General features: G+C 30.5%; 1 protein-coding gene across 1 annotated transcript in view; it reads right to left on the bottom strand.

Moving 5' to 3' along the window:
- Positions 1-930: 930 nt before the first annotated feature.
- Positions 931-25961, bottom strand: part of LOC140434445 (ATP-binding cassette subfamily G member 4-like) — a 67124-nt gene continuing 42093 nt past the window's right edge. Inside the window, exons 5-11 of the mRNA XM_072522708.1 lie at positions 24898-25043; positions 24571-24809; positions 20842-20967; positions 18421-18753; positions 15090-15190; positions 13516-13671; positions 931-1472 (exon numbers count right to left, since the gene is read on the bottom strand). Of these exons, the coding sequence (XP_072378809.1) occupies positions 1116-1472; positions 13516-13671; positions 15090-15190; positions 18421-18753; positions 20842-20967; positions 24571-24809; positions 24898-25043 (1458 nt within the window). The 3' untranslated portion in view covers positions 931-1115. The remainder of the gene's footprint in view (positions 1473-13515; positions 13672-15089; positions 15191-18420; positions 18754-20841; positions 20968-24570; positions 24810-24897; positions 25044-25961) is intronic.

The raw sequence follows: 25961 nt of genomic DNA, 5'->3' as shown, positions 1-25961 counted from the left end.
ACACTTCTTCTTCTTCTTCTCGTGCCACTCCTAGCGGAGATTGGAAATCATCATGGCCACTGCGACTTTGTTAGCAGCGCGCCTAAAAAGTTCAATCGAACTACACCCGAACCATTCACGTAGATTACGAAGCCACGATATTTTTCCTCTTTCCACACTTCTTTTGCCCTTAATTTTGCCCTGCATGATATTTCTTAAAAGTTCGTACTTTTCACCTCTCACAATGTGCCCCAAGTATTCCATCTTTCTAGTTTTTATCTCATTTAGAATTTCGCGTCTTTTGTCTAAAGTTTGGAGTACTTGCGTGTTAGTGACGCGGTCCATCCATGATATTCTGAGAATGCGCCTATAGCACCACATCTCGAAAGCTTCGATGTTTTTTGTGGTCAACTGTTTTAGTGTCCAAGCCTCTACTCCATACAACAGGGTAGAAAAGACATAAAACCGCAGCATTCGTATTCGTAACTTTATATTGATATCACGATTGCAAAAGAGTTTGCGCATTCTATTAAAGACTGATCTAGCGATTTCTATTCTACATCTAATCTCTTTTGTTTGATCAGTATCGTCTGTGATCCAAGCACCTACAGAAACACTTACATGGAGTGAAATATAAAGGAAAACTTTTTAGTATGAAAAGCCTGAAATTATTCAGATTGTAAGAGTAAAAATTTTTATAGATGGTTGGGATACCTGGTGATAATGGCTAATGAAAGATGGATATAAAAGACTCTCCGCAATAAAAAGAGAAGAGGAAAAGAGAAAGACCACGAAAAAAGTGGCTTGAAGCTCTTGTCTGAAGAATATAGAGATAAAAACTATTAAAACAAGACCAAATCTATCCTTGTATTGATTCTGTTTTATCAGTTCTCACATCTTTTGTTGTCGATCGCTTAGTCCTCGGCAAAATAATATTTTTTCATAATATGTCAGTACATTATTCGTTTATTTAATTTTCTACGAACTACATACAAAAACTAAAAAGTAACAGAAAAAATTGTTTAACTTAATTTAAATTAAATATAGAAATACTGATTTTTTCTCTATTTTTATTTTTGACACAAAACACTACATCAACTTAAGTTTCACAAGGCCCAAAAGTCTAAAAATCTGATCTATCTCCTTCGTCTGTCATATCTCAGCCTTATACTCAATGCAGCACCTCCTGCAATTCTCATGCCAACAATTAAACCCATTAAGCACAATATTCCTATTGTATAGCTCGCATTTTCCATATCCTTGTCCTTAATAAACTGTTCAGGATATACATAGAGGCAAAAATCCTTGGACTCACAGGGTAGTTTTCCTCTATTATAGCCGAATATCGTTAGTACCAATCCTTCAAGGGCGTATCTGGGAAAGGAAATGTCAAACATCCATTTAAGGTGGTGAGGACAGTCACGAAGTTGAACAAAGTATCCGGAAAACATGATGAATGGTAGAAGAAAGAAGGGACCTATAACTACGCCATTCTGAAATATAAATAAAAGTTAATTTTGTATTATCTTTTGTGTAAATCATTGAAGTGTATAAACAGTTAAAATACTTGAAACTGTTAGCTATAATAATGCTTTACTAAATATCGATATACAACTCAAAAGCTAAACCCTTTAATCGATACTTTAAAAGGAATCATTATATATCATATCATATATATATACAGGGTGTCCTGGAAAATAGTGCGTTCCTTAACGATATGTGCAGATTGCAGCATTTAAAACAAAAAAGTCTTCTAACATTTTTTTATGAAGTTAACCGTTTTCAAAAAAAAATTATTAATTTTAATCCATTTGATTATTGTTCGCAGAAAAGGAAATACAGCCGGCAACGTTGCGTTCCTTGTTATTCTTCGTTAATTACTGTAAATCAGCTATCATGAATCATCGATCGTTAGGCATAATATGTATTGATACTGATAACAGTGATAGAAAAAAAGCATGTATTTGTTTTTATTAAATATTTAATAATTAAAGTTTGAATACTGTTTTTACTTACATGGAAAATTATTATTACAATAAATGTTCGAAATGGCCACCATTTGCACAGATACACGCATTTATTCGACGAATCCAATTATTCTTAATATTATAAGTATGTAAATTATGTCTGATTATTTCAGCAGCATCAAAAATTCGTTGTCGCAATTAAGCTTCTGTTTTAATTTCATCCTGGTTGTCGTATACTAATGATTTTAGATGTTCCCAAAAATAAGAGTCCATAACATTGCATTCTGGTGTTCTGGGTGGCCACAGAACGTGTCCATTTCTACCGATCCAACGACGAGGAAATCTTTAATATGTCTCGTAAAATGTGCTGGAGCCCCATCATGAAGAAACCAGATTGCAGCATTTAAAACAAAAAAGTCTTCTAACATTTTTTTATGAAGTTAACCGTTTTCAAAAAAAAATTATTAATTTTAATCCATTTGATTATTGTTCGCAGAAAAGGAAATACAGCCGGCAACGTTGCGTTCCTTGTTATTCTTCGTTAATTACTGTAAATCAGCTATCATGAATCATCGATCGTTAGGCATAATATGTATTGATACTGATAACAGTGATAGAAAAAAAGCATGTATTTGTTTTTATTAAATATTTAATAATTAAAGTTTGAATACTGTTTTTACTTACATGGAAAATTATTATTACAATAAATGTTCGAAATGGCCACCATTTGCACAGATACACGCATTTATTCGACGAATCCAATTATTCTTAATATTATAAGTATGTAAATTATGTCTGATTATTTCAGCAGCATCAAAAATTCGTTGTCGCAATTAAGCTTCTGTTTTAATTTTATCCTGGTTGTCGTATACTAATGATTTTAGATGTTCCCAAAAATAAGAGTTCATAACATTGCATTCTGGTGTTCTGGGTGGCCACAGAACGTGTCCATTTCTACCGATCCAACGACGAGGAAATATTTAATATGTCTCGTAAAATGTGCTGGAGCTCCGTCATGAAGAAACCACATTTCAGAGCGTATTTGTAACGGAACGTCTTCAAGAAGTATCGGTAGAACATGCTGCAAAAAATTTAAATAGGATTCTCCATTCAATCTTCTGGGAAGTTCGTACGGTCCAATTAGACGATTACCAATAATCCCAGCCCATAAATTTATACTAAATTGTTTTTGAAAATTTGTCCTACGTATAGCATACGGGTTTTCATCACTCCACACGTGACAATTGTGAAAATTAAACATACCATTTCTCGTAAAACAAGCTTTATCTGCACACAACACTTTGCACGGAAATTCGGGTTCTCTGGCGATTTTGTTTTGAAACCATCTACAAAATCTTAATCTTCGAGGTAAATCGCCTTGGTGTAAATCTTGCACTCATTGGTAATGGTAAGGATGTAGCAGTTGTTCCGTAAATGTCTTGTGAACAATGTTTTTTGAAATGCCAACCATTCTAGCCACAGATCGAGTACTTACTTTTGGATTATTACTGACTATATCCAAAATCACATCTTCTGCATTTAGTCTACGGTTACTTCGTGTTCTACAGCTAGTTTTTTTAGGTATCACACAACCCGTCTCTAATAACCTTTGGGACACGTTCACAAAACTTCGGGCATTAGGATGTCGTCGTTCGGGATAGCGTTCAACATAAAGTCTAACAGCCCTATTACTGCCACAGTGAGCTTCACCGTCCGTAATTAACATATCGTGATACTCGCGAATCGAAAACATGACAATACTATTTATTCTTGAGCTACGGGTAATTACAACTGTTTACAAATAATGTACCTTTTTTGTATCAAAATAAATTAAACTATGGCATTCTGCCCATACCTTTTGGAGCGCAACGTTGCCGGATGTATTTGCTTTTCTGTGGACACTAATCAAATGGATTAAATTTAATATATATATATATATATATATATATATATATATATATATATATATATATTGTTATGATGTATTGTTTGTGAATGATGAGCAATGAGTGTTTTTTACTAATATATATATAGGGTTTTTATCGCGGTTCTCAAAGAATTAGTTTGTAAGTACTTTTTTAAATTATCTTTATTATAACTATTATGAAACACACATATATATCTAACCTAGCCAATGTAAATTTAAAATAAACTATCTTTAAATTGAAATTCTTATGAAACTAATTAAATTCTATAGACAATGTAAAATTTAAACAAACTATCTTCAAAATTGAAATTGTTATGACACTAACTAATATATTAACAAAATTTTGTACCTTTCTGTCACTGAATGCCTAAATGAACTGTTTTCCACTATATAGATTCTAATCACCACTGAATGTCTTCGTACTTCGGTTATCCTTGTTTTTGTGAAATTACTTTTTCCAATTATCAGCTTCCACCAATTTAAAATATATTTCTTCTTAAGCATTTATAAACCACCAAGCAAACCAGCAAACAGCATTTATATTTATTCTTCTTTTCAATATACCATTATCCAATCACCAAATATATATTTATATTAATTCTTCTTTTCAATATACCAATATCCAATCACCATATAATTATCATAAGTTGATTTATACTAATCTCCAATCATAATATAATTTTTAATTTCTTCCAATATCCAACCAATATTCTTCTAATATACTTTCCAATATTATCAAATTTTAATACTAAATCACCGATTATTACATACTTAATACTTTCTTCCTAATTCTGACTAAACTGTAACTGATCTGAATTCTTCTTACTAACTGAATGAACTCTAACTAACTTTCATACTAAACTGGACATCTTGAATCCAAATCACCGAGTATTTATACCTTTTCAATCTTCCAGAACCATCTGGTAAGAAATCATGTTCGATTTGTTCCATCTCCTACATGTCTGAATTTTCTGGAACAGTCCATTTCGCAAACAAAGCCATCTCCGGTGATCTAGAAAATTCCTTACTTTTCTATAGAGAATTTTGTTGACATTTAGGCTTTTCAGATCAGAATATACACTTAAATTAGTAACTAACACTCTAATTTAGTATATATATAGTAAACTAGTAAAACTACACTTTATATTCGCAACCATTACTTAAACGTCACTTCACTGTATAGTTGGTTGCCTATGCACATGGCTCACTTAAATATATCTACAATATTATAATTATTAAAATACAACTTTTTACAATTATTATATGCTAATTTCTTAAAAATGCCCTCACATAAATATATTTTTATAAAATTCTCTAGTATATAACTTATTAAAATAACCAAATACTTTTTATATCTAATATTATCTAGTAGTGTAACTTATAAATTATTTTCTATAAACACCAATCATATCAATATATATATAATATATATATATATATATATATATATATATATATATATATATATATATATATATTGTTATGATGTGTTGTTTGTTTGAATGATGAGCAATGAGTATTTTTAATAATATAATATATAGGGTTTTTATCGCGGTTCTCAAAGAATTAGCTTGTAAGTACTTTTTTAAATTATCTTTATTATAACTATTATGAAACACACATATATATCTAACCTAGTCAATGTAAATTTAAAATAAACTATCTTTAAATTGATATTCTTATAAAACTAATTAAATTCTATAGACAATCTAAAATTTAAACAAACTATCTTCAAAATTGAAATTGTTATGACACTAACTAAATTATAATAACAAAATTTTGTACCTTTCTTTCACTGAATGCCTAAATGAACTGTTTTCCACTATATAGATTCTAATCACCACTGAATGTCTTCGTACTTCAGTTATCCTTGTTTTTTGTGGAATTACTTTTTCCAATTATCAGCTTCTACCAATTTAAGATATAGTTTTCTTCACCAGCATTTATACACCACCAACCAAACCAGCAAACAGCATTTATATTTATTCTTCTTTTCAATATACCAATATCCAATTATTATAAGTTGATTTATATTAATCTCCAATCATAATATAATTTTAATTCCTTCCAATGTCCATCCAATATTCTTCTAATATACTTTTATAATCTTCAATAATTATTTGTGTATAATTATAAATGTGCATTAAATATATGCATAATTTTTAATCTTCATTTAACTCACTATATTAAACAATTGGACTATCTCCAACTAACTTTCATAATAAACTGGCCTGACTTCTGACTAAAAACTAAAAACTGCCATCTTGAATCCAAATCACGGGTATTTATATCCTTTTTGATATTCCAGAACCATCTGGTAAGAGATCATGTTCCATTCGTTCTATTAACTTCTATATAGATGTTCTCGAAAAAAATATCTGTTCGATCCACCGCCATAATCATTATTCCAGAATGTTCCAACATAAACACAGGTCAAATTCTGCACTCTGGAGAATTCGTTAATGTTCCATTGATAAATTTGTTGACATTTAGGCTTTTCAGATCAGAATAAACATTCAAATTAGTAACTAACACTCTAATTTAATAAAATACACAATTCAAACAATATATTATTATAACCCCACTTTATATTCCCAATTATGATTAATTTCTATCTGTCAATCACTCGAGAGTATTTTTGGTTGCCTATGCACATGGCTCACTTAAATCTATCTACCACATTATAATTACTAAAATACAACTTTTTACAATTATTATATGCTAATTTCTTAAAATGCCCTCACATAAATATATTTTTATAAAATTCTCTAGTATATAACTTATTTAAAATAATCAAATACTTTTTTATATCTAATATTATGTAGTATATAACTTATAAATTATTTTCTATAAACCCTAATCGTCACAATACCCCAAAAATAATATTTAAAATAAATAATTTACTTATTATTTTTTTAAATATTAATTTTCTCATACCTTATTAAATTTAATAAATTAATAATTCAATTTTTTTTTATTTAAAATGTGTTAAATACATCCCTGTTCGCTGTCTATGTCAAAGCAGAGAACAACGGATCACAGTTCGGCTATTCTATGGTCAAACTGTCATGTCAAATGGAGCAATGAATGCTATGTATATATCAGAGAATAAAATATAACCTTAATTAAAAATATAATCTATATTGTGTTATGTTTATTTATAGACAAAATCTAGGAATTATTTCCATTCAAAATAACTTTCATCAATATAAATTGGTAAGTTTTACACTTTTTATAAAGACATTTACACAATCAATTCTGTATCTAACCCCAAATTATGATTTTTAGGGTACCAAACAATTTCCATATGTACAAAATTCAACAAGTATGATGTCAAATTTATTCACAACAAAGAAATCTACCATCTATCTATGAAATGGATCTATCAGTAAGTTTTTTTTTTAAATTCTTTTCTTTGTTTAGTTGACATATTGGGCATTGGGTAGTAATTTCTTTTGCTATACTTATGTCATTCTTTGCAAAATAATTGTCCCTAAATAGCATCCATAGCTTTCTTGAACCAATATGCATATAATTGTTATGTAAATTTTTCAATATTTTCTTTGCTAAAGTTCTAGTTATTACATATACTTCTATGCCATTTATTATTTTATAATATACTCCATCTTTCCTAAGGACTTTTTGTTTTTCACTCAAATTGATCTGATCTCTTATAATTTCTTCTCTAGAATATAATCCAGTACTGTCTACTAATTGATTTAATCCAATTTTTATTGTTCGCTGCCCTTTTTGTGATGTATTTTCTAACCTTGATAAAGCATCTGGCACTATATTGGATTTTCCAGAAATGTATTTGATTTCAAAGCAGTATTCACTAAGTATTAGACTCCACCGATGTATTCTACTGTTTCCATATTTGTTATTTAATATAGACGTTAAAGCTTGGTGATCTGTTTCTATTGTAAATTCATTACCCAACAAATAAAATCTTAATTTTGTGACACAGTGTATTATACTTGCTAGTTCTAATTCTGAAACTGAGTAACCCTTTTCATGTGGCTTTGTTATTCTTGAAATGAATTGTATTGGGTATTCGACCCCATCATGTATTTGTAATAATACCCCTGATAATCTCTCTATTGATGCATCTGTTCTTAATATGAATGGCTGTGTGTAGTCAGGATAGTATATTTTCAAATTTGACAGAAAAATGTTTTTAATTTCTTGGAATGCTAGTTCTCTTCTCTGATCCCATCTCCATTTTACACCTTTTCTCAGTAGTTCAAGTAATGGAATTTCTTTTATACTTAGATCTGGTATCATCCTTTTATAATAATTAATTATTCCAATAAATCCTCTTAAAGTTCTTAAATTGTGTGGTGTTTTATATTCCTGAATGACTTGTGTCCGTTCTGGATCCATTTCGATTCCCTTAGTGTTAAGTTTATAACCTAGATATATGACTTCTTTTTGAAAAAATGTACATTTTTCTTGATTTATTTTTAGTCCAACTTTGTCTAATCTATTTATTATAATTTTTAGGTGTTTCTCATGATCTTCAGCCGTTTTAGAAAAAATTAATATATCATCAATGTAGTGAATTACAAAATGTTCATATTGATCCAAAATATCATGAAGACATCTACATAGAGCACTGCAAGATGATTGAAGTCCAAATGGTACTACTTTGAATTGATATACTACTCCATCTATCTGAAATCCTGTATACTGTCTACTTTTTCTTTCTAGAGGTATTAACCAAAAGCTATGCTGTAAATCAATTTTAGTGAAAAATGACATTCCTGTAATTCTTCCTAATATTCCATCTATACTCATTGGTGCTTCAAATTGCTTTTCAGTAATCTTGTTAATATTCCTTGCATCCAAACATAACCTGATTTCACCTGATCTTTTTCGTACTACTACTATGGGGTTAATAAAACGTGTGTCTGCCTTCTCAATGATCCCATCTTCTAACATATTATTAATTGTTTTGTTTACTTCTTCTCTGTATTTATATGGTATTGGGTATGATTTTGTTTTAAAATCTTTTTCTTCTTTAACTTTTATACTATGGATATAATTTTGTGCAATTCTATTTTCTTTATTGACAAGTCCCTTGTGTTGCTGCAATATGGAAATGACTATTGATTTATATTCTTCAGGGCAATTTAAAACTTTCATTATATCTTCTTCTTTACAAATAAAATTATTCTTCATTATGTACTCATTATTCCTTGCTTCCAATTTTACGCACTCCGCCTCGTAGGCATCCATCTGCTTAAAATTTCCATTCCTTAAATATTCACTACAATAATTATTCTTTACATTCTTCTGGGACATTTCCCTATCATCAAAATACATTTCTTCTTCATAAACATCATTATTTTCTTTTAATAATATCCTATCAACTCTTATTCCTTCTTCTACCTCATCTTTCTGCATAAATTTAATTATTTGCCCTTCCAAAGTTACCATTTTTTCTTCAAAATCTATCTTTACTTTCTTCTTTTCCAATTCATCATTTCCCATTAATATATCAACACATAAATCCTTGACAATAAATCCTTGCATATTAATTTCTTTATTAAGAATATTAATTTTAAAATTGGCTAGTTTATCAATTTCACCCAACTTCTTATTATTTGCACCAATAATTTTAATTTTTGGAATCTTTATTATATCTGATAGTTTTAATGTATTAAAAATAAAATTCTCCGAGACTAAAGTACTTTCTGAACCAGTATCTATCATAATTTTAATCATTTTATTTTTGACCAAAGCATTTATATAAATTAAATTAATAGAGTCAATTATTTTTATCTTCATCTAGAGAAATAAATTCAGAAGGTTTTTCATAATAGCAATGGCCTAACTTGTAATTCAGAAAGTTTACTGAACAAAATTTTGATTATTAGAATTGTCAGATCGTATCTGACCACTTGAATCTGATGTCCTATGTCCTTCCCTACTATGACTTCTACTCACATTTTCCTGCCTTGTAGTACTTCGTTCCCTGTCTTCGCAGCTTCTATTCCTTCGAACACAATTTACCTGTCTGTTATAGTTAGGTCGCTCTGTATTTCTTCTATTGTTAAAATCTTGTCTATTATTATTAGTACTGTTATTAAAATGTTGTTTATTATAATTACTGTTATTATTATTAAAATTTTGTAAATTATTACCATATCTATAATTATTATATGATTGTCTATATTGTTGATTATCATTTTTATTATATTGAAAGTTATTATTGTTTTTTCTGTTGTTATTATTACTTGTCATATTGCCTCTTTGTATTCTTTGAATAAAATTAATAAAACTATCAATTGTTTGAATATTTTGTACAGTTACTGTTTGCACAATATCAGCATCAAAATGTCTAGATACATTTAAGACTGTTTCTTCCTCTCTAAGTGGTGGTTCTAAATATTTTGCAACTGTTATCAGTTTTAATGCATAATCTACCATATTTGATTTTAAATTGTGATTATACTTTCCAAAATATAGAATTTCTCTAAACATTGCTTGCTCTAATTCACCCCAATAATAATTTAAAAATTTATTTTCAAATGTTTGAAAATTATCTAAATCATTCTCAATACTAGCAAACCAAGTTGCTGCATTGTCATTTAATGTCACTCTAATATAATCTTTAATATCATTAATATTATTCACCAATCTTAATTTATGTTTTAAACTATTTATGTATACTCTAGGATGCAAATTTTTTATATTACCAGAGAATTTAATCCCAGTCTCATTTGTTAAATTTAAGTAAGGTCTCCCTATGTCTCTCATTTGTGAAATATCATCTATTCTCTGTTCCACATTTCTTATTTGATTACTATTTATTTGGATATTTTGTTGTATATCGTCTAATTTTTCTTTTTGCAACTCTATTTTCTGTTCTATTTTTATCTTATTATCTTGAATAATCCTCTTTACTTCTGTCCTCTCATTGTCTATCCTTTTCTTGTAGTCATTCCGTATACTTTTTATTTCATTTGCTACTTTTTTCTCTGCAGCTTCAAGTTTTTTATCCATTTGTTTTTCTATTTGCTTTACAATTTTATTATTATTATCTTCTATTTTCTTTTCTAATTTTCTATAATTCTCTTCCATTTTTCTCGTGTTCTCTTCCATTTTTTTCGTATTCTCTTCCATTTTCTTCGTATTCTCTTCCATTTTCTGTTCCATTTTTTTCATGTCTTCTTTGACTTCTTTTGAATTCTCTTCTATTTTTTTTGTATTCTCTTCCATTTTTTTTGTATTCTCTTCCATTGTCTTGTTCATCTGCATCATTAATGACATCAAAGCTGCCATATTGACATTTTCCTCTCTTTCTGGATTCATTTCTGCAGTATCTTGTGGAACTTGAACTAAACTCTCCTCTTGTATAGGTTGTGTTTCTACTTCCACATCTTCTTCATTCTTTTTGCTTCTTGTACCTTTCTTTCCTTGAGACATTTTGAGACTTTACTTGTTCAAATATAATTAAAAATAAAATCTATAATTTTTTTTTTCTACTGATAATTAATTTAATTATATGAGAGCACTTATCTTCCCAAACTAATTCTTTTAAATAGAGAGCCACCGCGTTGGGTGCCAAATTGTTATAATGTGTTTTTTGTTTGAATGATGAGCAATGAGTATTTTTAATAATATAATATATAGGGTTTTTATCGCGGTTCTCAAAGAATTAGCTTGTAAGTACTTTTTTAAATTATCTTTATTATAACTATTATGAAACACACATATATATCTAACCTAGTCAATGTAAATTTAAAATAAACTATCTTTAAATTGATATTCTTATAAAACTAATTAAATTCTATAGACAATCTAAAATTTAAACAAACTATCTTCAAAATTGAAATTGTTATGACACTAACTAAATTATATTAACAAAATTTTGTACCTTTCTTTCACTGAATGCGTAAATGAACTGTTTTCCACTATATAGATTCTAATCACCACTGAATGTCTTCGTACTTCAGTTATCCTTGTTTTTTGTGAAATTACTTTTTCCAATTATCAGCTTCTACCAATTTAAGATATAGTTTTCTTCACCAGCATTTATACACCACCAACCAAACCAGCAAACAGCATTTATATTTATTCTTCTTTTCAATATACCAATATCCAATTATTATAAGTTGATTTATACTAATCTCCAATCATAATATAATTTTAATTCCTTCCAATGTCCATCCAATATTCTTCTAATATACTTTTATAATCTTCAATAATTATTTGTGTATAATTATAAATGTGCATTAAATATATGCATAATTTTTAATCTTCATTTAACTCACTATATTAAACAATTGGACTATCTCCAACTAACTTTCATAATAAACTGGCCTGACTTCTGACTAAAAACTAAAAACTGCCATCTTGAATCCAAATCACGGGTATTTATATCCTTTTTGATATTCCAGAACCATCTGGTAAGAGATCATGTTCCATTCGTTCTATTAACTTCTATATAGATGTTCTCGAAAAAAATATCTGTTCGATCCACCGCCATAATCATTATTCCAGAATGTTCCAACATAAACACAGGTCAAATTCTGCACTCTGGAGAATTCGTTAATGTTCCATTGATAAATTTGTTGACATTTAGGCTTTTCAGATCAGAATAAACATTCAAATTAGTAACTAACACTCTAATTTAATAAAATACACAATTCAAACAATATATTATTATAACCCCACTTTATATTCCCAATTATGATTAATTTCTATCTGTCAATCACTCGAGAGTATTTTTGGTTGCCTATGCACATGGCTCACTTAAATCTATCTACCACATTATAATTACTAAAATACAACTTTTTACAATTATTATATGCTAATTTCTTAAAATGCCCTCACATAAATATATTTTTATAAAATTCTCTAGTATATAACTTATTTAAAATAATCAAATACTTTTTTATATCTAATATTATGTAGTATATAACTTATAAATTATTTGCTATAAACCCTAATCGTCACAATATATATATATATATATATATATATATATATATATATATATATATATATATATATATATATTGAAATCGGTTGACTTTACAAAAAAATGTTATAAAACTTTTTTGTTTTAAATGCTACACTCAGCCCATACCTTTAAGGAACGCGCTATTTTCCGGAACACCCTGTACATTTATATATTGGATAAGATTTATATATTGGATAAGATGCAAACATGTTTGCATATTATAATGCATCAATAAATCAAAGATTTTTACCATATTGAGTAGTATGTATTATCGATTTTTATTGGGAAACACTACTTTTACAGAATATTATTTAAAGTAAGAAACGTATTTTTCACACATAGAATAAATATTTGTGTAAAAGAAAATGCACTTAAGACTAAATTTTTAAGCAGAGAGGGCGTGAAGATAAATAAATATTTAATTTCTCGTTTTCTTAAGTTTTAAATAAATATGCATACGCAACATTTACTTTTAGTGATTTGTTATTTGTTCCGCATAAATTTAAAACCACATGTTTACTTTCTGGTTAACATACTATTCTAACATTTAGAAAATATGAACACAGAGAAATTATCTCGCGAATTTCTTTATTTTCATAATTTTATTACAAATCACAATTGCAAAGTTTATATAAAATTAAATTTTAAAATAAATATTTCAGAATTCTTACCGTTACACTCAAACAGGAGCCCACAATTAACGCCCAACTTTGGGATATAACCGAGACCAAAATGCAGATAAACAAAAACGAAGATATTCTACTCCATTCCATAGGTTGTTGTGTACATAAATAGGTTATTGTGGCATACAAAACGGTAGCCAAAATCTAAAAATAATAAATTTAAGATTTACTTGAAATTATCTTTTATATTAAAAAACAGAAAAATAATTAAAGCATAAATACGTTAATAGAAACCAAAAAATGTGAGGCGCAAGACCAAAAGGAAGGCCACGGAAAAGGTGGGAGGATGAAGTGGCAGCGGACGCGCAAAATTTGCTAGACCTGAGAACCTGGAGAAGATCGGCGCGATACCGGCAAGGTTAGAGGCCTACTTTGGAGAAGGCCAAGGCTTGATTTGGGCTGTAGCGCCATTGGAGAGAGAGAGAGAGAGAGAGAAACCCTGTAGAAGATTGGAGCAAGACCGGCGTCAGGTTGGGGGCATAGTTTGGAGAAGGCCAAGGCTTGATTTGGGCTGTACGGAAGTACGAATATCATCATCAATCAGCCAATCCCGTCCACTGCTGGACATAGGCCTCCCTCAGTTCTTTCCAGTGTTCTGTACACTGGGCCGCTTGTAGCTAGTTTCCCGCTAGTCTTTTCATGTCGTCGGTCCATCTAGTCGGTGGTCGTCCTCGGCTTCTTTTATAATTTCTGGGCCTCCATTCCATAATTCATCTTGTCCATCGTCCATCTTGTGTTCTGGCTAAGTGTCCTGCCCAGTTCCACTTAAGTCTCGTGGTTCTTTCGATGACGTCTTGAACTCCTGATCTTTCCACGGTAGCGGGTAAGTACTCCTCCACAATCCCAGTGGAGGATAGACTTACTTCAGGGATGTGACCCTGCCCTACGCGAGCCTTGATTGTCTCTCAACTCCTATGGAGAGAAATCATGTCCTAAACCCATTCCTACCCAATACCTACTATCCTACCAATTTCCCAAACCAACTCACCAACCCGCCTGGCAAGCGTGGTGTTTAAATGCCAAAACCCCTCAGCATGAGTACGAATATACAAATCAGTAATTAGGCCCATAGTGGGCCTAATGGACCCAATTTCTAAATCAATTATTATATATTTAGAGTATGAATACGCTTAGAAAACATTTGAAAACAAACTTGTCTAATAAAAGCGCATATAACACAATGGCTGGGATATGTGGGAATGATGTCAGGTAATAAAGTATACTTGTATACACAGATTCTAACAACGAGCAAAATTAAAGGAAAAAGAGAAGGGAAAGTCAAGGAATAAATAATGAGATAAAATGTTAGTAGATATTTTTCTTTTTTAATTGCCCTCTTCTAGCGAAGGTTGGTGATGATTTCTGCAAATTCAATTATATCTTGACCTTTTCTTATTAGCAGGGAGGAATATGTAATAAGGCAACTAAAAACAAAACAAAAGATGCAAAGCTATAGAAAGAAATTGTTGATCAAACAATGAGCGTTCTAGACCTACATATAACGCTTTCAACATATATTTCATTTAGTTCTGTATTATAATAATATGTATTTAGTAACTCACTTGGATAGTTATATCTGAAATAGATACTGCTGCATAATATGACCGTATGGCATACCATTTATTAAAGTGTTCCTTAATTATTATAGGCAATTCTGAAGGAACTAAAACAAGATTTATGAATTATTATAATAATATGCATACAATTACTTAGTATTTTAAATGTGTTAAATATTATTTAGTTTTTATCTTTTTATTTTATCATATACTTAAAGTTAATATGAAAAGACTTGATTTAAGCCTTTTTCATAATGTTGATGATGTAGTCAAAGCTCGATATGCAGTATATTCGTGGTATGACTAGTTTATCCTAGGTTTGATCTAAGCCTTTGTCAAACCTCATGATCAATTCCATTTTCGGCATTTTACTGAAGTGTTTTTAGTCAAACCTAGATTTATTTAGGAGTTTGCCTAGACGATTATAGAAGCGACTGACAGACTCAGGCAACCATCGATCTGTCGATCTGACAAAGCCTCTGGATCATTATCAGGGTATATATATTGTGTGCTCTGACAGCATACTTGATGCAGACTATAAAGGCTTTGAAGGTAAAGTTACATGAATGCGTTGTGCAGAGACAGAAAATATAAAAATTATGTTATAAAACGATTAAAGGACTTATGTATCCTAAGACACATCGGTGTTGGGTTGTTTTTACTCTATAACTAGAGTTAGTAGATTTACAACTCTATAACTATTTTTCCACTTCTTTCGAATACTGTTCAATTGTTTCATTTCTTCATATTTCATCATTTTTCCTGGATCTTTCTTGTCTTCTACTTTTTGCTAGTTTGCTACGTACCCCATTTGACTTGCCTAATCTCGTCCATTCTTCAAATATGACCGTAACAACTGGCCTATTTCGTTTAATATGTTTTTCTGTTCTAATTACTAACTGACTATTAGCTTATTGCCTGATGTCTAATTCATATTTTTAAATAATTATATTTAAATCATATAATATATTGTATTGTATTTGGTTGTAAGAGTGGCAGCTGTGATTAGGTTGTCTTGTTCTAATTGTTGCCATTTGTAGTAAATTTTGGTATTTAATTTTGCTGGTATTTGTTTATATATTATTATGAATGTGGTCTTTTCTATATTAACTTCCATCTTTAATCCCTATTTCTTCTTTCCATACATGTTGGATTTTCTATATTTTTTGTATTGTATCTGCCATCAACATGATTTCCTCGGCGTACGGGATTCTTTTAATTTAATGGCTATATTTTTGTATCCCTCACAAGTTTAGAATTACATATTTAGTTTTCTTCTTTGTGCTCTTTTTATCCTATTTAATACTATAAAGACTAAGACTGGCACTTTATTTTATTTCTTTCTTCATGTAACTCTAACTGATTTACTGTTACAGATTCATACAGTTTCTCTTGAGTATTTCTATTATATAGCTTAGTATTTGTCATTGTTTCAGACATGTCTAGATAGTTCCTTTTTGGAAGGTTTCTCCCAGATCACAATTTTTTTATATACTTTCTTTCCTTTTTATATTTTCTGTCTATTTCCTAACTTAAACTTTAACCTAACCTATTATGAAAATAATATCTGTTGTTCTTTTTTTTATTATTTCTTGTTTTTCTTCCATTGTGTTTTTTCCTCTACTATTTTTTCCAGTTTATTTTTCTGATCTATAAATTAAATTAATGCATCAGATGACAAGAAAATGGGTCTTTAATTTTTACTCTTGCATTTTTGCTCTCTTAAAAAGAGTGAAATTCTCTTTTTTATGGATAAATGAAAATATATTTATTTCGCATTGCTTCAGTGTTTTCCTTTTTTAACATTCTTGTTTAAAGATATTAAAAAAATATTTTTCCCTTCCGCTTCAACATACTGTACCATCTCTGAATTAGTATTATCGTTTTGGCTTGCTTCATCATCATTATGATCACTTAGCTCTTTGCGTTCACTGCTGAACATAGACCTCCCTCATTTTTGTCCATTGTGCTCTATCTTAAGCACTTTTCATCCAGTTTCTTGACATTTTATTAAGATCGTCAGTCTAACGAGTAGAGGGTTTTCCTCTACTTATTTTGTCTAACATCGGCCTCCATTCAAGCAATCTCTTCGTTCACCTCTCGATAATTCGGGCGACGTATCTGGCTCAGTTCCATTTCAGTATAAGAATTCGGGAAATTGCATCGGTAACTCCTGTTCTTCGTTTTAAGTCTTCATTCCTAACTCAGTCACAAAGCGATATACTCAGCATTGACCTTTACATTTTCCTCTGAGCTATTTGCAGCGTTTTAAAAGTTGTATTTGTCAATATCAAAGTTTTGGCACCAAAGGTCATCACAGGCGGCAACACACATTTGTCAAATGTTTTACGTTTTAAAGAAATAGAAATTGATATATTGCTTTTAAAGATGCCTTTGAGTTTTCCATAGGCGCCCATACTAGGTTTATTCTTCTTCGTAGTTCACATGTTTGGTTGTCTCTTGTTATCTTTATTTCGTGTTCAAGGTATATGTATTTTTTCACCAGCTCTACTTCGTTGTCTCCAATATTGATATTTCCGCTAGGTTTGTCATGAATTTTGTTGTGGACATGTTTATTTTAAGACCCACACTGGCACACCCTAACTGAAGTTTATGTTCCAATGTGCATATCTTCTGATGGTTGTCCGAGAACAAAACTATGTCGTCTGAGAATTTCAAATTTGTTAGTCTTCTATTATCAATGTTCAGGCCTTTCTCTTCCCAGTTAAGTTTTTTTTCCTAGTTTTTGCTTGCTTGTGTTATCTTTTCTCAGATTTCCGTTATACTCATTTCTAGTTAAGATCGAATTTTTGCTTAAAATATTTATACCAATACTCTTTACGTATAAAGGTAATTTAACTCATCTTTTAGCACTCGAATCTTTTTTTTACTTTTTTTCCTCTTGTATTTTGAACTAAATGCATCTCTAATTCCCTTCTTTATTTTGTTTGTTCTTTTCTTTGTTTTTTCCATTTGTTTTTCTGCGCACCATTTTCTTGCTAATCTCTACCTCTATTTGCTTATCTTTTTTCTTTCTTCTCGTTCTTCTTGAAGAAATTTTGGATAATTGTTCTCTTATTTCTAACAATATTAAAAAACAGAAGCCTATAAGGTCGATATTTCCCTCTAATTTTTTTAAACATGTTTAGGGGTATTTTCAAATTCTACCTACAAACAATCGTTGGAGATATTTCTATAAGTTAGGCTAGGCAAATAATCACTTATAGGTTGTTACAATGCATTTTTTTACTTGCCGTTACTTTTTAAGGTCGACATCATTATTTAATTGCCAATAGTTGCACCTTATAAGTATTGTAAAATTTGTTTTAATACTTACATGTAGTAACTACGCAGTTAAACGCTGTCATCATAAGAAACATAACTGTAAAAAACATAAAACTAAAATTGTCATTTATATTAGCAGCATCCAGTCCAACGCCGAAGTACAAAGTTCCTAAAAATAGTGCTATTGCAGAATGAGTTCCCAGTCTGAAGTATGTCAAAGTTCTGTCTCTAGAGAGCATTAAAAAGGATCTTCTCGTCAGCACCAGAAACTGGTTTATTGTTGAAGTTGGATAAGAGTTTAAGCCGCATTCATCCCAAGTATATTCGAATTCATTTACAATTGTTCTTTTTATTGCCGGAAGAAAATTTTCTCCAATATTTGGTTCTAAAATTAAAAGAAATAAAAAAAATTAGCATAAATGGGATAAAAGTGCGTAAATATTTTGATATTAAGTTGGTTCGATAAATTGTCGGCCTCTCACAATAATCGCTGAACTACTTGAATGATTTTTTGTAAAAGTATGTATATTAGTCCACGTTTTCCTTCACGCTGTGAAAAAGAGGAAGTCGTAGGTAGTCGTTTAAAGCACAAGGTTGAACATGATAGTGAAGGTGGCGAGATATAGCCCAATCTTTTGTCTAATTCACAACCGCGAACATATTAAGATCTGAAAAACGCTAAACCAAGAACGCTGCCCTTTTAGGCTCAAATTGCTAGAATTCTCGGATCCATGGTCCGAATTTTTCAGATAACCTAGTAGCCGTTTAGGAAACCCATGCTGAGAACGAACAACAATTCGCAAGAACCCTAAATTATGATCTTCACGTTATTGTGCTCAATATTCTACAGTTTTTGTTGTAGTTATTCTGCAAGGTAATGGTTTCAACAGGGCGAAGGGTCCCTCTAAGCTTTACTGTATAAAAAATAATTTATGGTTGGTATGCACTCTAATATGAAAAGATCGTTTGCACAGCTGTATAAAGAGTTGAAAAACCTGAGGGGATAAAAAGGTTATACAGCATTGCTAAAGCAAGAAATAAGTCAGTAAAGGACTTAACTCACGTGCGACAGATTAAGATTGCGGATAAAAGACTGTTAAGAATCGATGTTGAAATAAAGCAGAGATGGTATGAGTACTTTAGAAGCTGCTAAATGAAGAATACCAGAGGAGAGATAGAGGATGCGGAATCCCAAATGAGAATGTAATACCGAGAATAGTGAGAGATGAGGTTGTCGAGACGTTAAATAAGATGAGGTAGGTAGTAGGACCTGACGAAATACTTGTAGAGGTTTTATGAAGCTCTAGGAGAGAAAGGGGTTGTTATTTTGTGGTAAATAATGAGTAGGATATATGATACCTATTTAGTGGAAACGTAATGTTTGTTGAAACAATGTGTAGAAATAAAAATATCGGAAAACAAATGAAAGGCAGAATTTACAAAACAAACCATCAGACATCAGACAAATAATGACATACGCGGCAGAAACGATCTGACACAAAGAGAACAAAAAGGATATTAAAAACATCAGAGATAAAAACACTTAGAAAAATTGATGGCAAGACACTATGGGACAGAGCTAGAAGTACATATACGACGAAGATGCAAGGGGGAGAACATTAAGAAGTGGGTAATACATAGAAAAGTTAAATGGAACTGTCGTATAAGCCGAATTACAACAAATAGAATAGTAAAGACGACAAGAGACGGTTCAAAATAGGAAGACGATCAGTACGAAGACCACGCAAACGATGAAACGACAACTTACTGGAGGCACATGGAAAAACAGACAGTCATGTCTACATAAAAAAAAGAAGAAGTAAGTAAGAAGAAGAAGGAGAAATATTAATGTCTCTGTTAGTATTTCTTGCTAATTATGTAATAAAACTATATTTTTTTCCGTATCGTATAGCCATTAGCTTCATATTTCACTGATATTTTGAAAACATAATTTCTCATTGAACAAACGTTTGAATTTTTCAATTTTTCTTACCTGATCTGACTTCTTTTATGTGTACAAATGAGGAACGTTGAAAAAGTTCGTATTTAAGTCAGAATATTCGTCAGTAAATATTGAAGAACTACGAAAAAGATAATAACAAATTTTCAGCGACTGCAGTAATCACTGTTGCTTAATAGATTCATTAATATAATAATTATTTAAAACAGTCATAAATATTATATTTCTTTTCAATACTGTTTATTTTGGCGAATATACAACCTTAACAATCACCAGTTTGCTTTTAATGTATGATGATAACGTCCAAGTAGTTCAATTTGTATAAATGATACTGACACTATTTATTTTTAAATTTTTCATAAATTAATTATAACTGCTGTTTTAGTTTTTAGGTGAATAAAGTTAACTACTGTAAAAAGTTGTAGATAGATAGATTTTATTAATAGTATTACAAGTAAGTCATACATATGCAGAACTGTATGAATAATTTTACTAATATGAATAACTATTTACCTTTTACTGAATTTAGTTTCATTGTACTAGCACTTAATTTCACATAACTTTCATTGATTCCATTATTCGACTTAGTTGAGAGAGCATCTGTAAAATCCCCATAATCTCCTGAAACTACTTCCAATACTAAAAATGATTTTATTAGAATAATAATTAAATTAAACCTGAAACTTATATTAGTGAAATTTATACAACACTATTTTTTTAATCACAGCCAATATCTGCGTGTGGGAAATTAAACGTACCTATATTAAAACATTTGTATGGTTTAAGATATAAACCTTTCGTGAAGGTAAAAAGAAAAAAAGAACAATACTAAGATGGGACAAAAACGTTAAAAAAAAAAGAAAAATAGAATTGAATTAGTTATAAGATAAAGCTTAAACAATTTGTTCGTTGGTAGGGTCGTATGTTGCTATGAATTTTCTATAAAGCGTCTATAAGTGACGTTATCTACTCTCTGTCGTACCTTTTGTCTTTTGTCTATAGAAGAGGTCAACTGTTTCTTCGTTTCGAAGGAGACTTCATTTATTTTAGTCAATATTCCTTGTATATTCCAAGTGCCTAAAATTATTTTCTGTTTTTCTGTAAAGCAACTTTAATTTTCTGTTTCTATTTTTTAACAAATGTGTTGTTTCATAGGGCAGGAAGCTGGCCTATCGTTACAACTCATTGCCTTTATTTGGGCTTGACAGCTGAATGGTACTGCCTGCTGTGTAGATACTCAATGCACCCCAACAAATGCTCAGAAATATCATCAAGTATGTAACTATGAAAGAACCACGACGCTTAAGTGGAACTGGGCAGGTCACTTAGCCAGAACACAAGATGGACGGCGGACAAGACGTATTATGGAATGGAGGACCAGAAACTATAAAAGAAGCCGAGGACTAGATGGACCGATGATATAAAACGTGTAGCGGGAAATTGGCTACAAGCGGTCCAGTGTAGAGAACATTGGTAAGAACTGAAGGAGGTCTATGTCCAGCAGTGGACGCGATTGGCTGATTGATGATGATGATGTAACTACGAACCAAAAAACAAAATTAAAAATAGGGAAAGAGCGAGCATGCAGAGTAGCAAAATGCGGTAGTGACAACAAATTTTTAAGAACAATTATCCTTAGAAAATACAGACACCTCTGAAAAAAGAGCAAAGGACATTAATATTGTTCTGAGGATTCAATGGAATGATTCAAATATAGTCCTAAAAGAAACGGATGGTAAAAAGAGAAAAATCAAAGAAGCGGCTCTAATTATGCTAAATGAGACCAATTGTGTCGCAAATTCCTCGGCAGAATGTAGTAGGATCTGGTTACCCATATTAAAAGAGGAAGTTATTAATAGGAAATTACCAGTATTAGTAAGTCGGTAACATATAGAGAATACATCATTTATGTTTTTAAATAACAAACATATAAAATCAGAATTTGGTGTTTATTGAAAATAAACTAAATGCACGACCAAATACTTACCATGTCGGGATAGTATTATTAGGTTTTTTTCCTGGTTTTTCCCTCATAATTTACTATGGAATCACTAACAGGAGATTTTTACTGTCATCATGGCAAGTGTTTGTCTTTTTAAAGACGAATTACATGCTATGATTTTTTCTGACGGATATTCTTAAGTTAAAGTTGATTTCATGTAATCGAGTGAACTATCTTACAAGTAAAGTCGTCCCAGGAACGCAACTCAACAATATTGGTAATATCATTTTAAAGTCGTCTACTTTAAAATTTATAACGTATGTCTGAATTGTCAATATAAATGAGTCAGATAAAATTAAATTATTAGAAGAATTTTTCACCAAGTAACAAAAAAAAACAAAGTTTGTTTAATTTACTAATGTTTATATTTTGAGAAAGATTTCCGAAGGGGAAATTGAAACGTCAATAAACGTACTTTAACCTTTAATTGTGGCTTATTTATATTTAAATAGTAATTACTCAAAGGAAATTAGTTATAAAGACGAAGATTAGACCACGCGTTTGCAAAGAAACATTTCAATAATACGAAAAAGCACTATGCTTGCATAAAAGATTGTTTACACTAGCAGCGAAGAAATATCTATGTCTATACAGAAAACAAAATCAAACAAACACTCTATTGGTGTGACAAAGACATTCAGGATACTTTAGAAGAAAAAAGATCAAAATACGATCACGCCAATAAAAAGTTTGCAATAAGAATATTTACATATTTCTGGGCATTGGAAACATAATGACTGATGACATAAAATACAAACAACTAAAGTGGTACGGTTACGTTCAGAGAATAAGAAAAGATTAATTGCCGCAGATACTAGACTGAATGCCACAGTGAAGACGTAGAAAAGGTAGACCACGAACAAGTAGACCTCCTGTCATACTGACATGAAATGTTCTCTGCTGTTTTTTCTTCTAGGTCACAGAATCTGCATAGGTCATAATCTACCAGTTCCATCAGCTTCAACTGCCCATTCAGCGCACAGTACCCAGTTAGCAGACCTACTATGGCTTTGACTGTTTTCTTATCTTTAAAATTTTGGCGAATGTTCTATAATGAACTGGTTCGTCTCTCTTTGTCATGGTAAATTCCTCCACAATTGCAGAAATTTATGAGCTACACAATTTTTTGTAGTCGGGTTTATATTAACAACTAAAAAAGGCCATTGACAATACACTATGTGGTCATAACAGTTGGTAACTGTAATGACAAGGTAGAAAACGATTCTGGTAAAGAAATTTGAAAAACATAGCTTACGTAGGGACATAAGTCAAAGCAGTTTACATAATTCGAAACATCAAATAATTATAAAGTTGCCTATAGTTATCAGATTGCCCGTCATATAAGTCTGAGTTAAAAATTAGTTACTTGAGAATGTACCAGAACAGCTGTTATTCAAAAATATGTTGTTTTAATATTTTTAAATTCTTTTGTAAGAACAATGAGCAATGTGAAAGACCAACGCAATAGATCAACAGATTTCGTTATTTACAAAATAATAACCAAGGTAAATGGCTTAACTAACAATATAATCAAACTACTGAGTGGAATTTCCAAAATCAAATAACTAAATATACCAATAGCCAATTACAGTTTATTCTCGAAGCTTAAAGATCAGACACCACTCCTAAATCAGAGTTATCTCATTTACCAACCTTTTTCTCTCAAATGATATGGGCAGTATATAGGGTAAACATTCAATGGTTAAAACAAAGAATAAAGCAGCACAAAATGATTGCAAAACAAATAAAAATTCTTATGAAGTAGTACATCATTCCATTACAACAGGACCCACATTTAATTTATCAGATGTCGAGAAATTGAATATAGAAAATAGCTATAAAAAAGACTATTTTCCGAAATGTGCCACATAAACAAAAACGAAAAGTCAATTAATTAAAATACATACACTTATGGGTAAAGCGAAATGTACTGTAATACTTTAAAATGCCAATAAACTAAAAAATATCTAACAACATCTACAAAAAATATCTATCTAACTCTGGGCCTAACAACACATGTAAGAAAAAAAGACCTAAATCACTGCCGTGTTGATGATAGAATGTTTTGCTCTGATGTAATTATAATATAATGTGATTATATTAATATATATATATATATATATATATATATATATATATACATATATATATATATATATATATATATATATATATATATATATATATATATATATATATACATATATAGGAAATATCAGCTAAATAAGAGACATACTTACAGAAGTCCGCTGGATTGTGTTGAGTAGGGCAAATCAAGTTGAAATCTTCAAAATAGGGTAAGAGATTATCCGGTGATCCCTGGTAAATACATTTACCACTTGATACAACATACAGGTGATCGAACATGTTAAATATCGTAGCACTCGGTTGGTGAATTGTACAAATAATGGTTTTGCCACTTTTAGACATTTTTTTCAGCAACTTAACAAGACGAATTGAATTTAAACTATCCAAACCACTAAAACAAACAAACAAATAATTAATAAGTTAAACCAAGGGGCTGTCAATCACAGTACACAGTAAAGAAAAACGATAAAACTAAGTACCTAGTAGGTTCATCAAAAAACATAACTTGTGGATCTCTAAGCAACTCTAATGCTACAGAAAGACGTTTCTTCTGTCCTCCAGATAGTGCATCTGTTCTGGTGTGTTTCATATTCCAAAGGCTGACGGATTCCAAAATGGATTTTATCTAAAATTGTGTTTTTAAGTGTTAAGTGTTAAACTAATATATAAATAAACTTTAAAATTTTTTTTACAATATTTCAAATAAATAAAATACGATATATTGCGACAACTGACGTACCGGGTTAAAACCCCACTACAATGGGGTATTGTAATTTAGAAATAAGCATTTACAAGTAAGAGAATTTGGAGTGAAGTTATTGAATGTACTAGTAAAGAACGGTTTAGCTCAGAGGAATCAATTTAAAGGACAAGAGAGACACCAAATCTTAAGGGAGAATCGTTCTTTTATACATTTATCATATATTTTGGCCATTCTTATGTATGTAGTTTACAATTTGAACCCATCCACTGCTCGTTGATGCGGTTATTAGTGCAAGAACTCCAAAGTGAGTAATTGTAGCCACATTTTTATTTAACAGTCAAAATTTTGTTTGATACCTAGTGTTATATACATATGCCTACAGTATATTCCAAGCCTTGGAAAAAAGCTATTTGCTATTTTAAACCAGAGGATGGGTTTAATGCAGAAGAGGCAGTTATCTACTATCGTGCGTTGCCAACAAATATATATGCTCCTAGAAGAAAAACTGCAAAAAAACGAATAGTAGTTTTGTTTTGTGTAAATATGGAAGGTGGATAGAGGCAACCACTTACCGTAGATAAGGGTAAAAATTATTGATGCTGTAAGGGGGTACATATTGATAAGTTGTCTTTTGAATAGGTCTCCAATAAAAAGGCATGGATGACAACAGACATTATAATGACATGGCTTTAAGTGATACTGTTTCTGAATGGCGCTACATCTCACTTAAGGATCGGAAAACGACCAACCAATGCTTAGTCGCCAACGGGAAGGACTGATTGATCTTTATTCAATACTCAAAGACCAGGGTTGAGAGCTCGTACTAGATCAGTATTCCAG

This window comes from Diabrotica undecimpunctata, chromosome 2, assembly GCF_040954645.1.
Source record: "Diabrotica undecimpunctata isolate CICGRU chromosome 2, icDiaUnde3, whole genome shotgun sequence".
NCBI classification, from domain to species: domain Eukaryota; kingdom Metazoa; phylum Arthropoda; class Insecta; order Coleoptera; family Chrysomelidae; genus Diabrotica; species Diabrotica undecimpunctata.
Note: the sequence above shows the minus strand (reverse complement) of the source record. Positions and strands in the feature narration are given on the sequence as shown.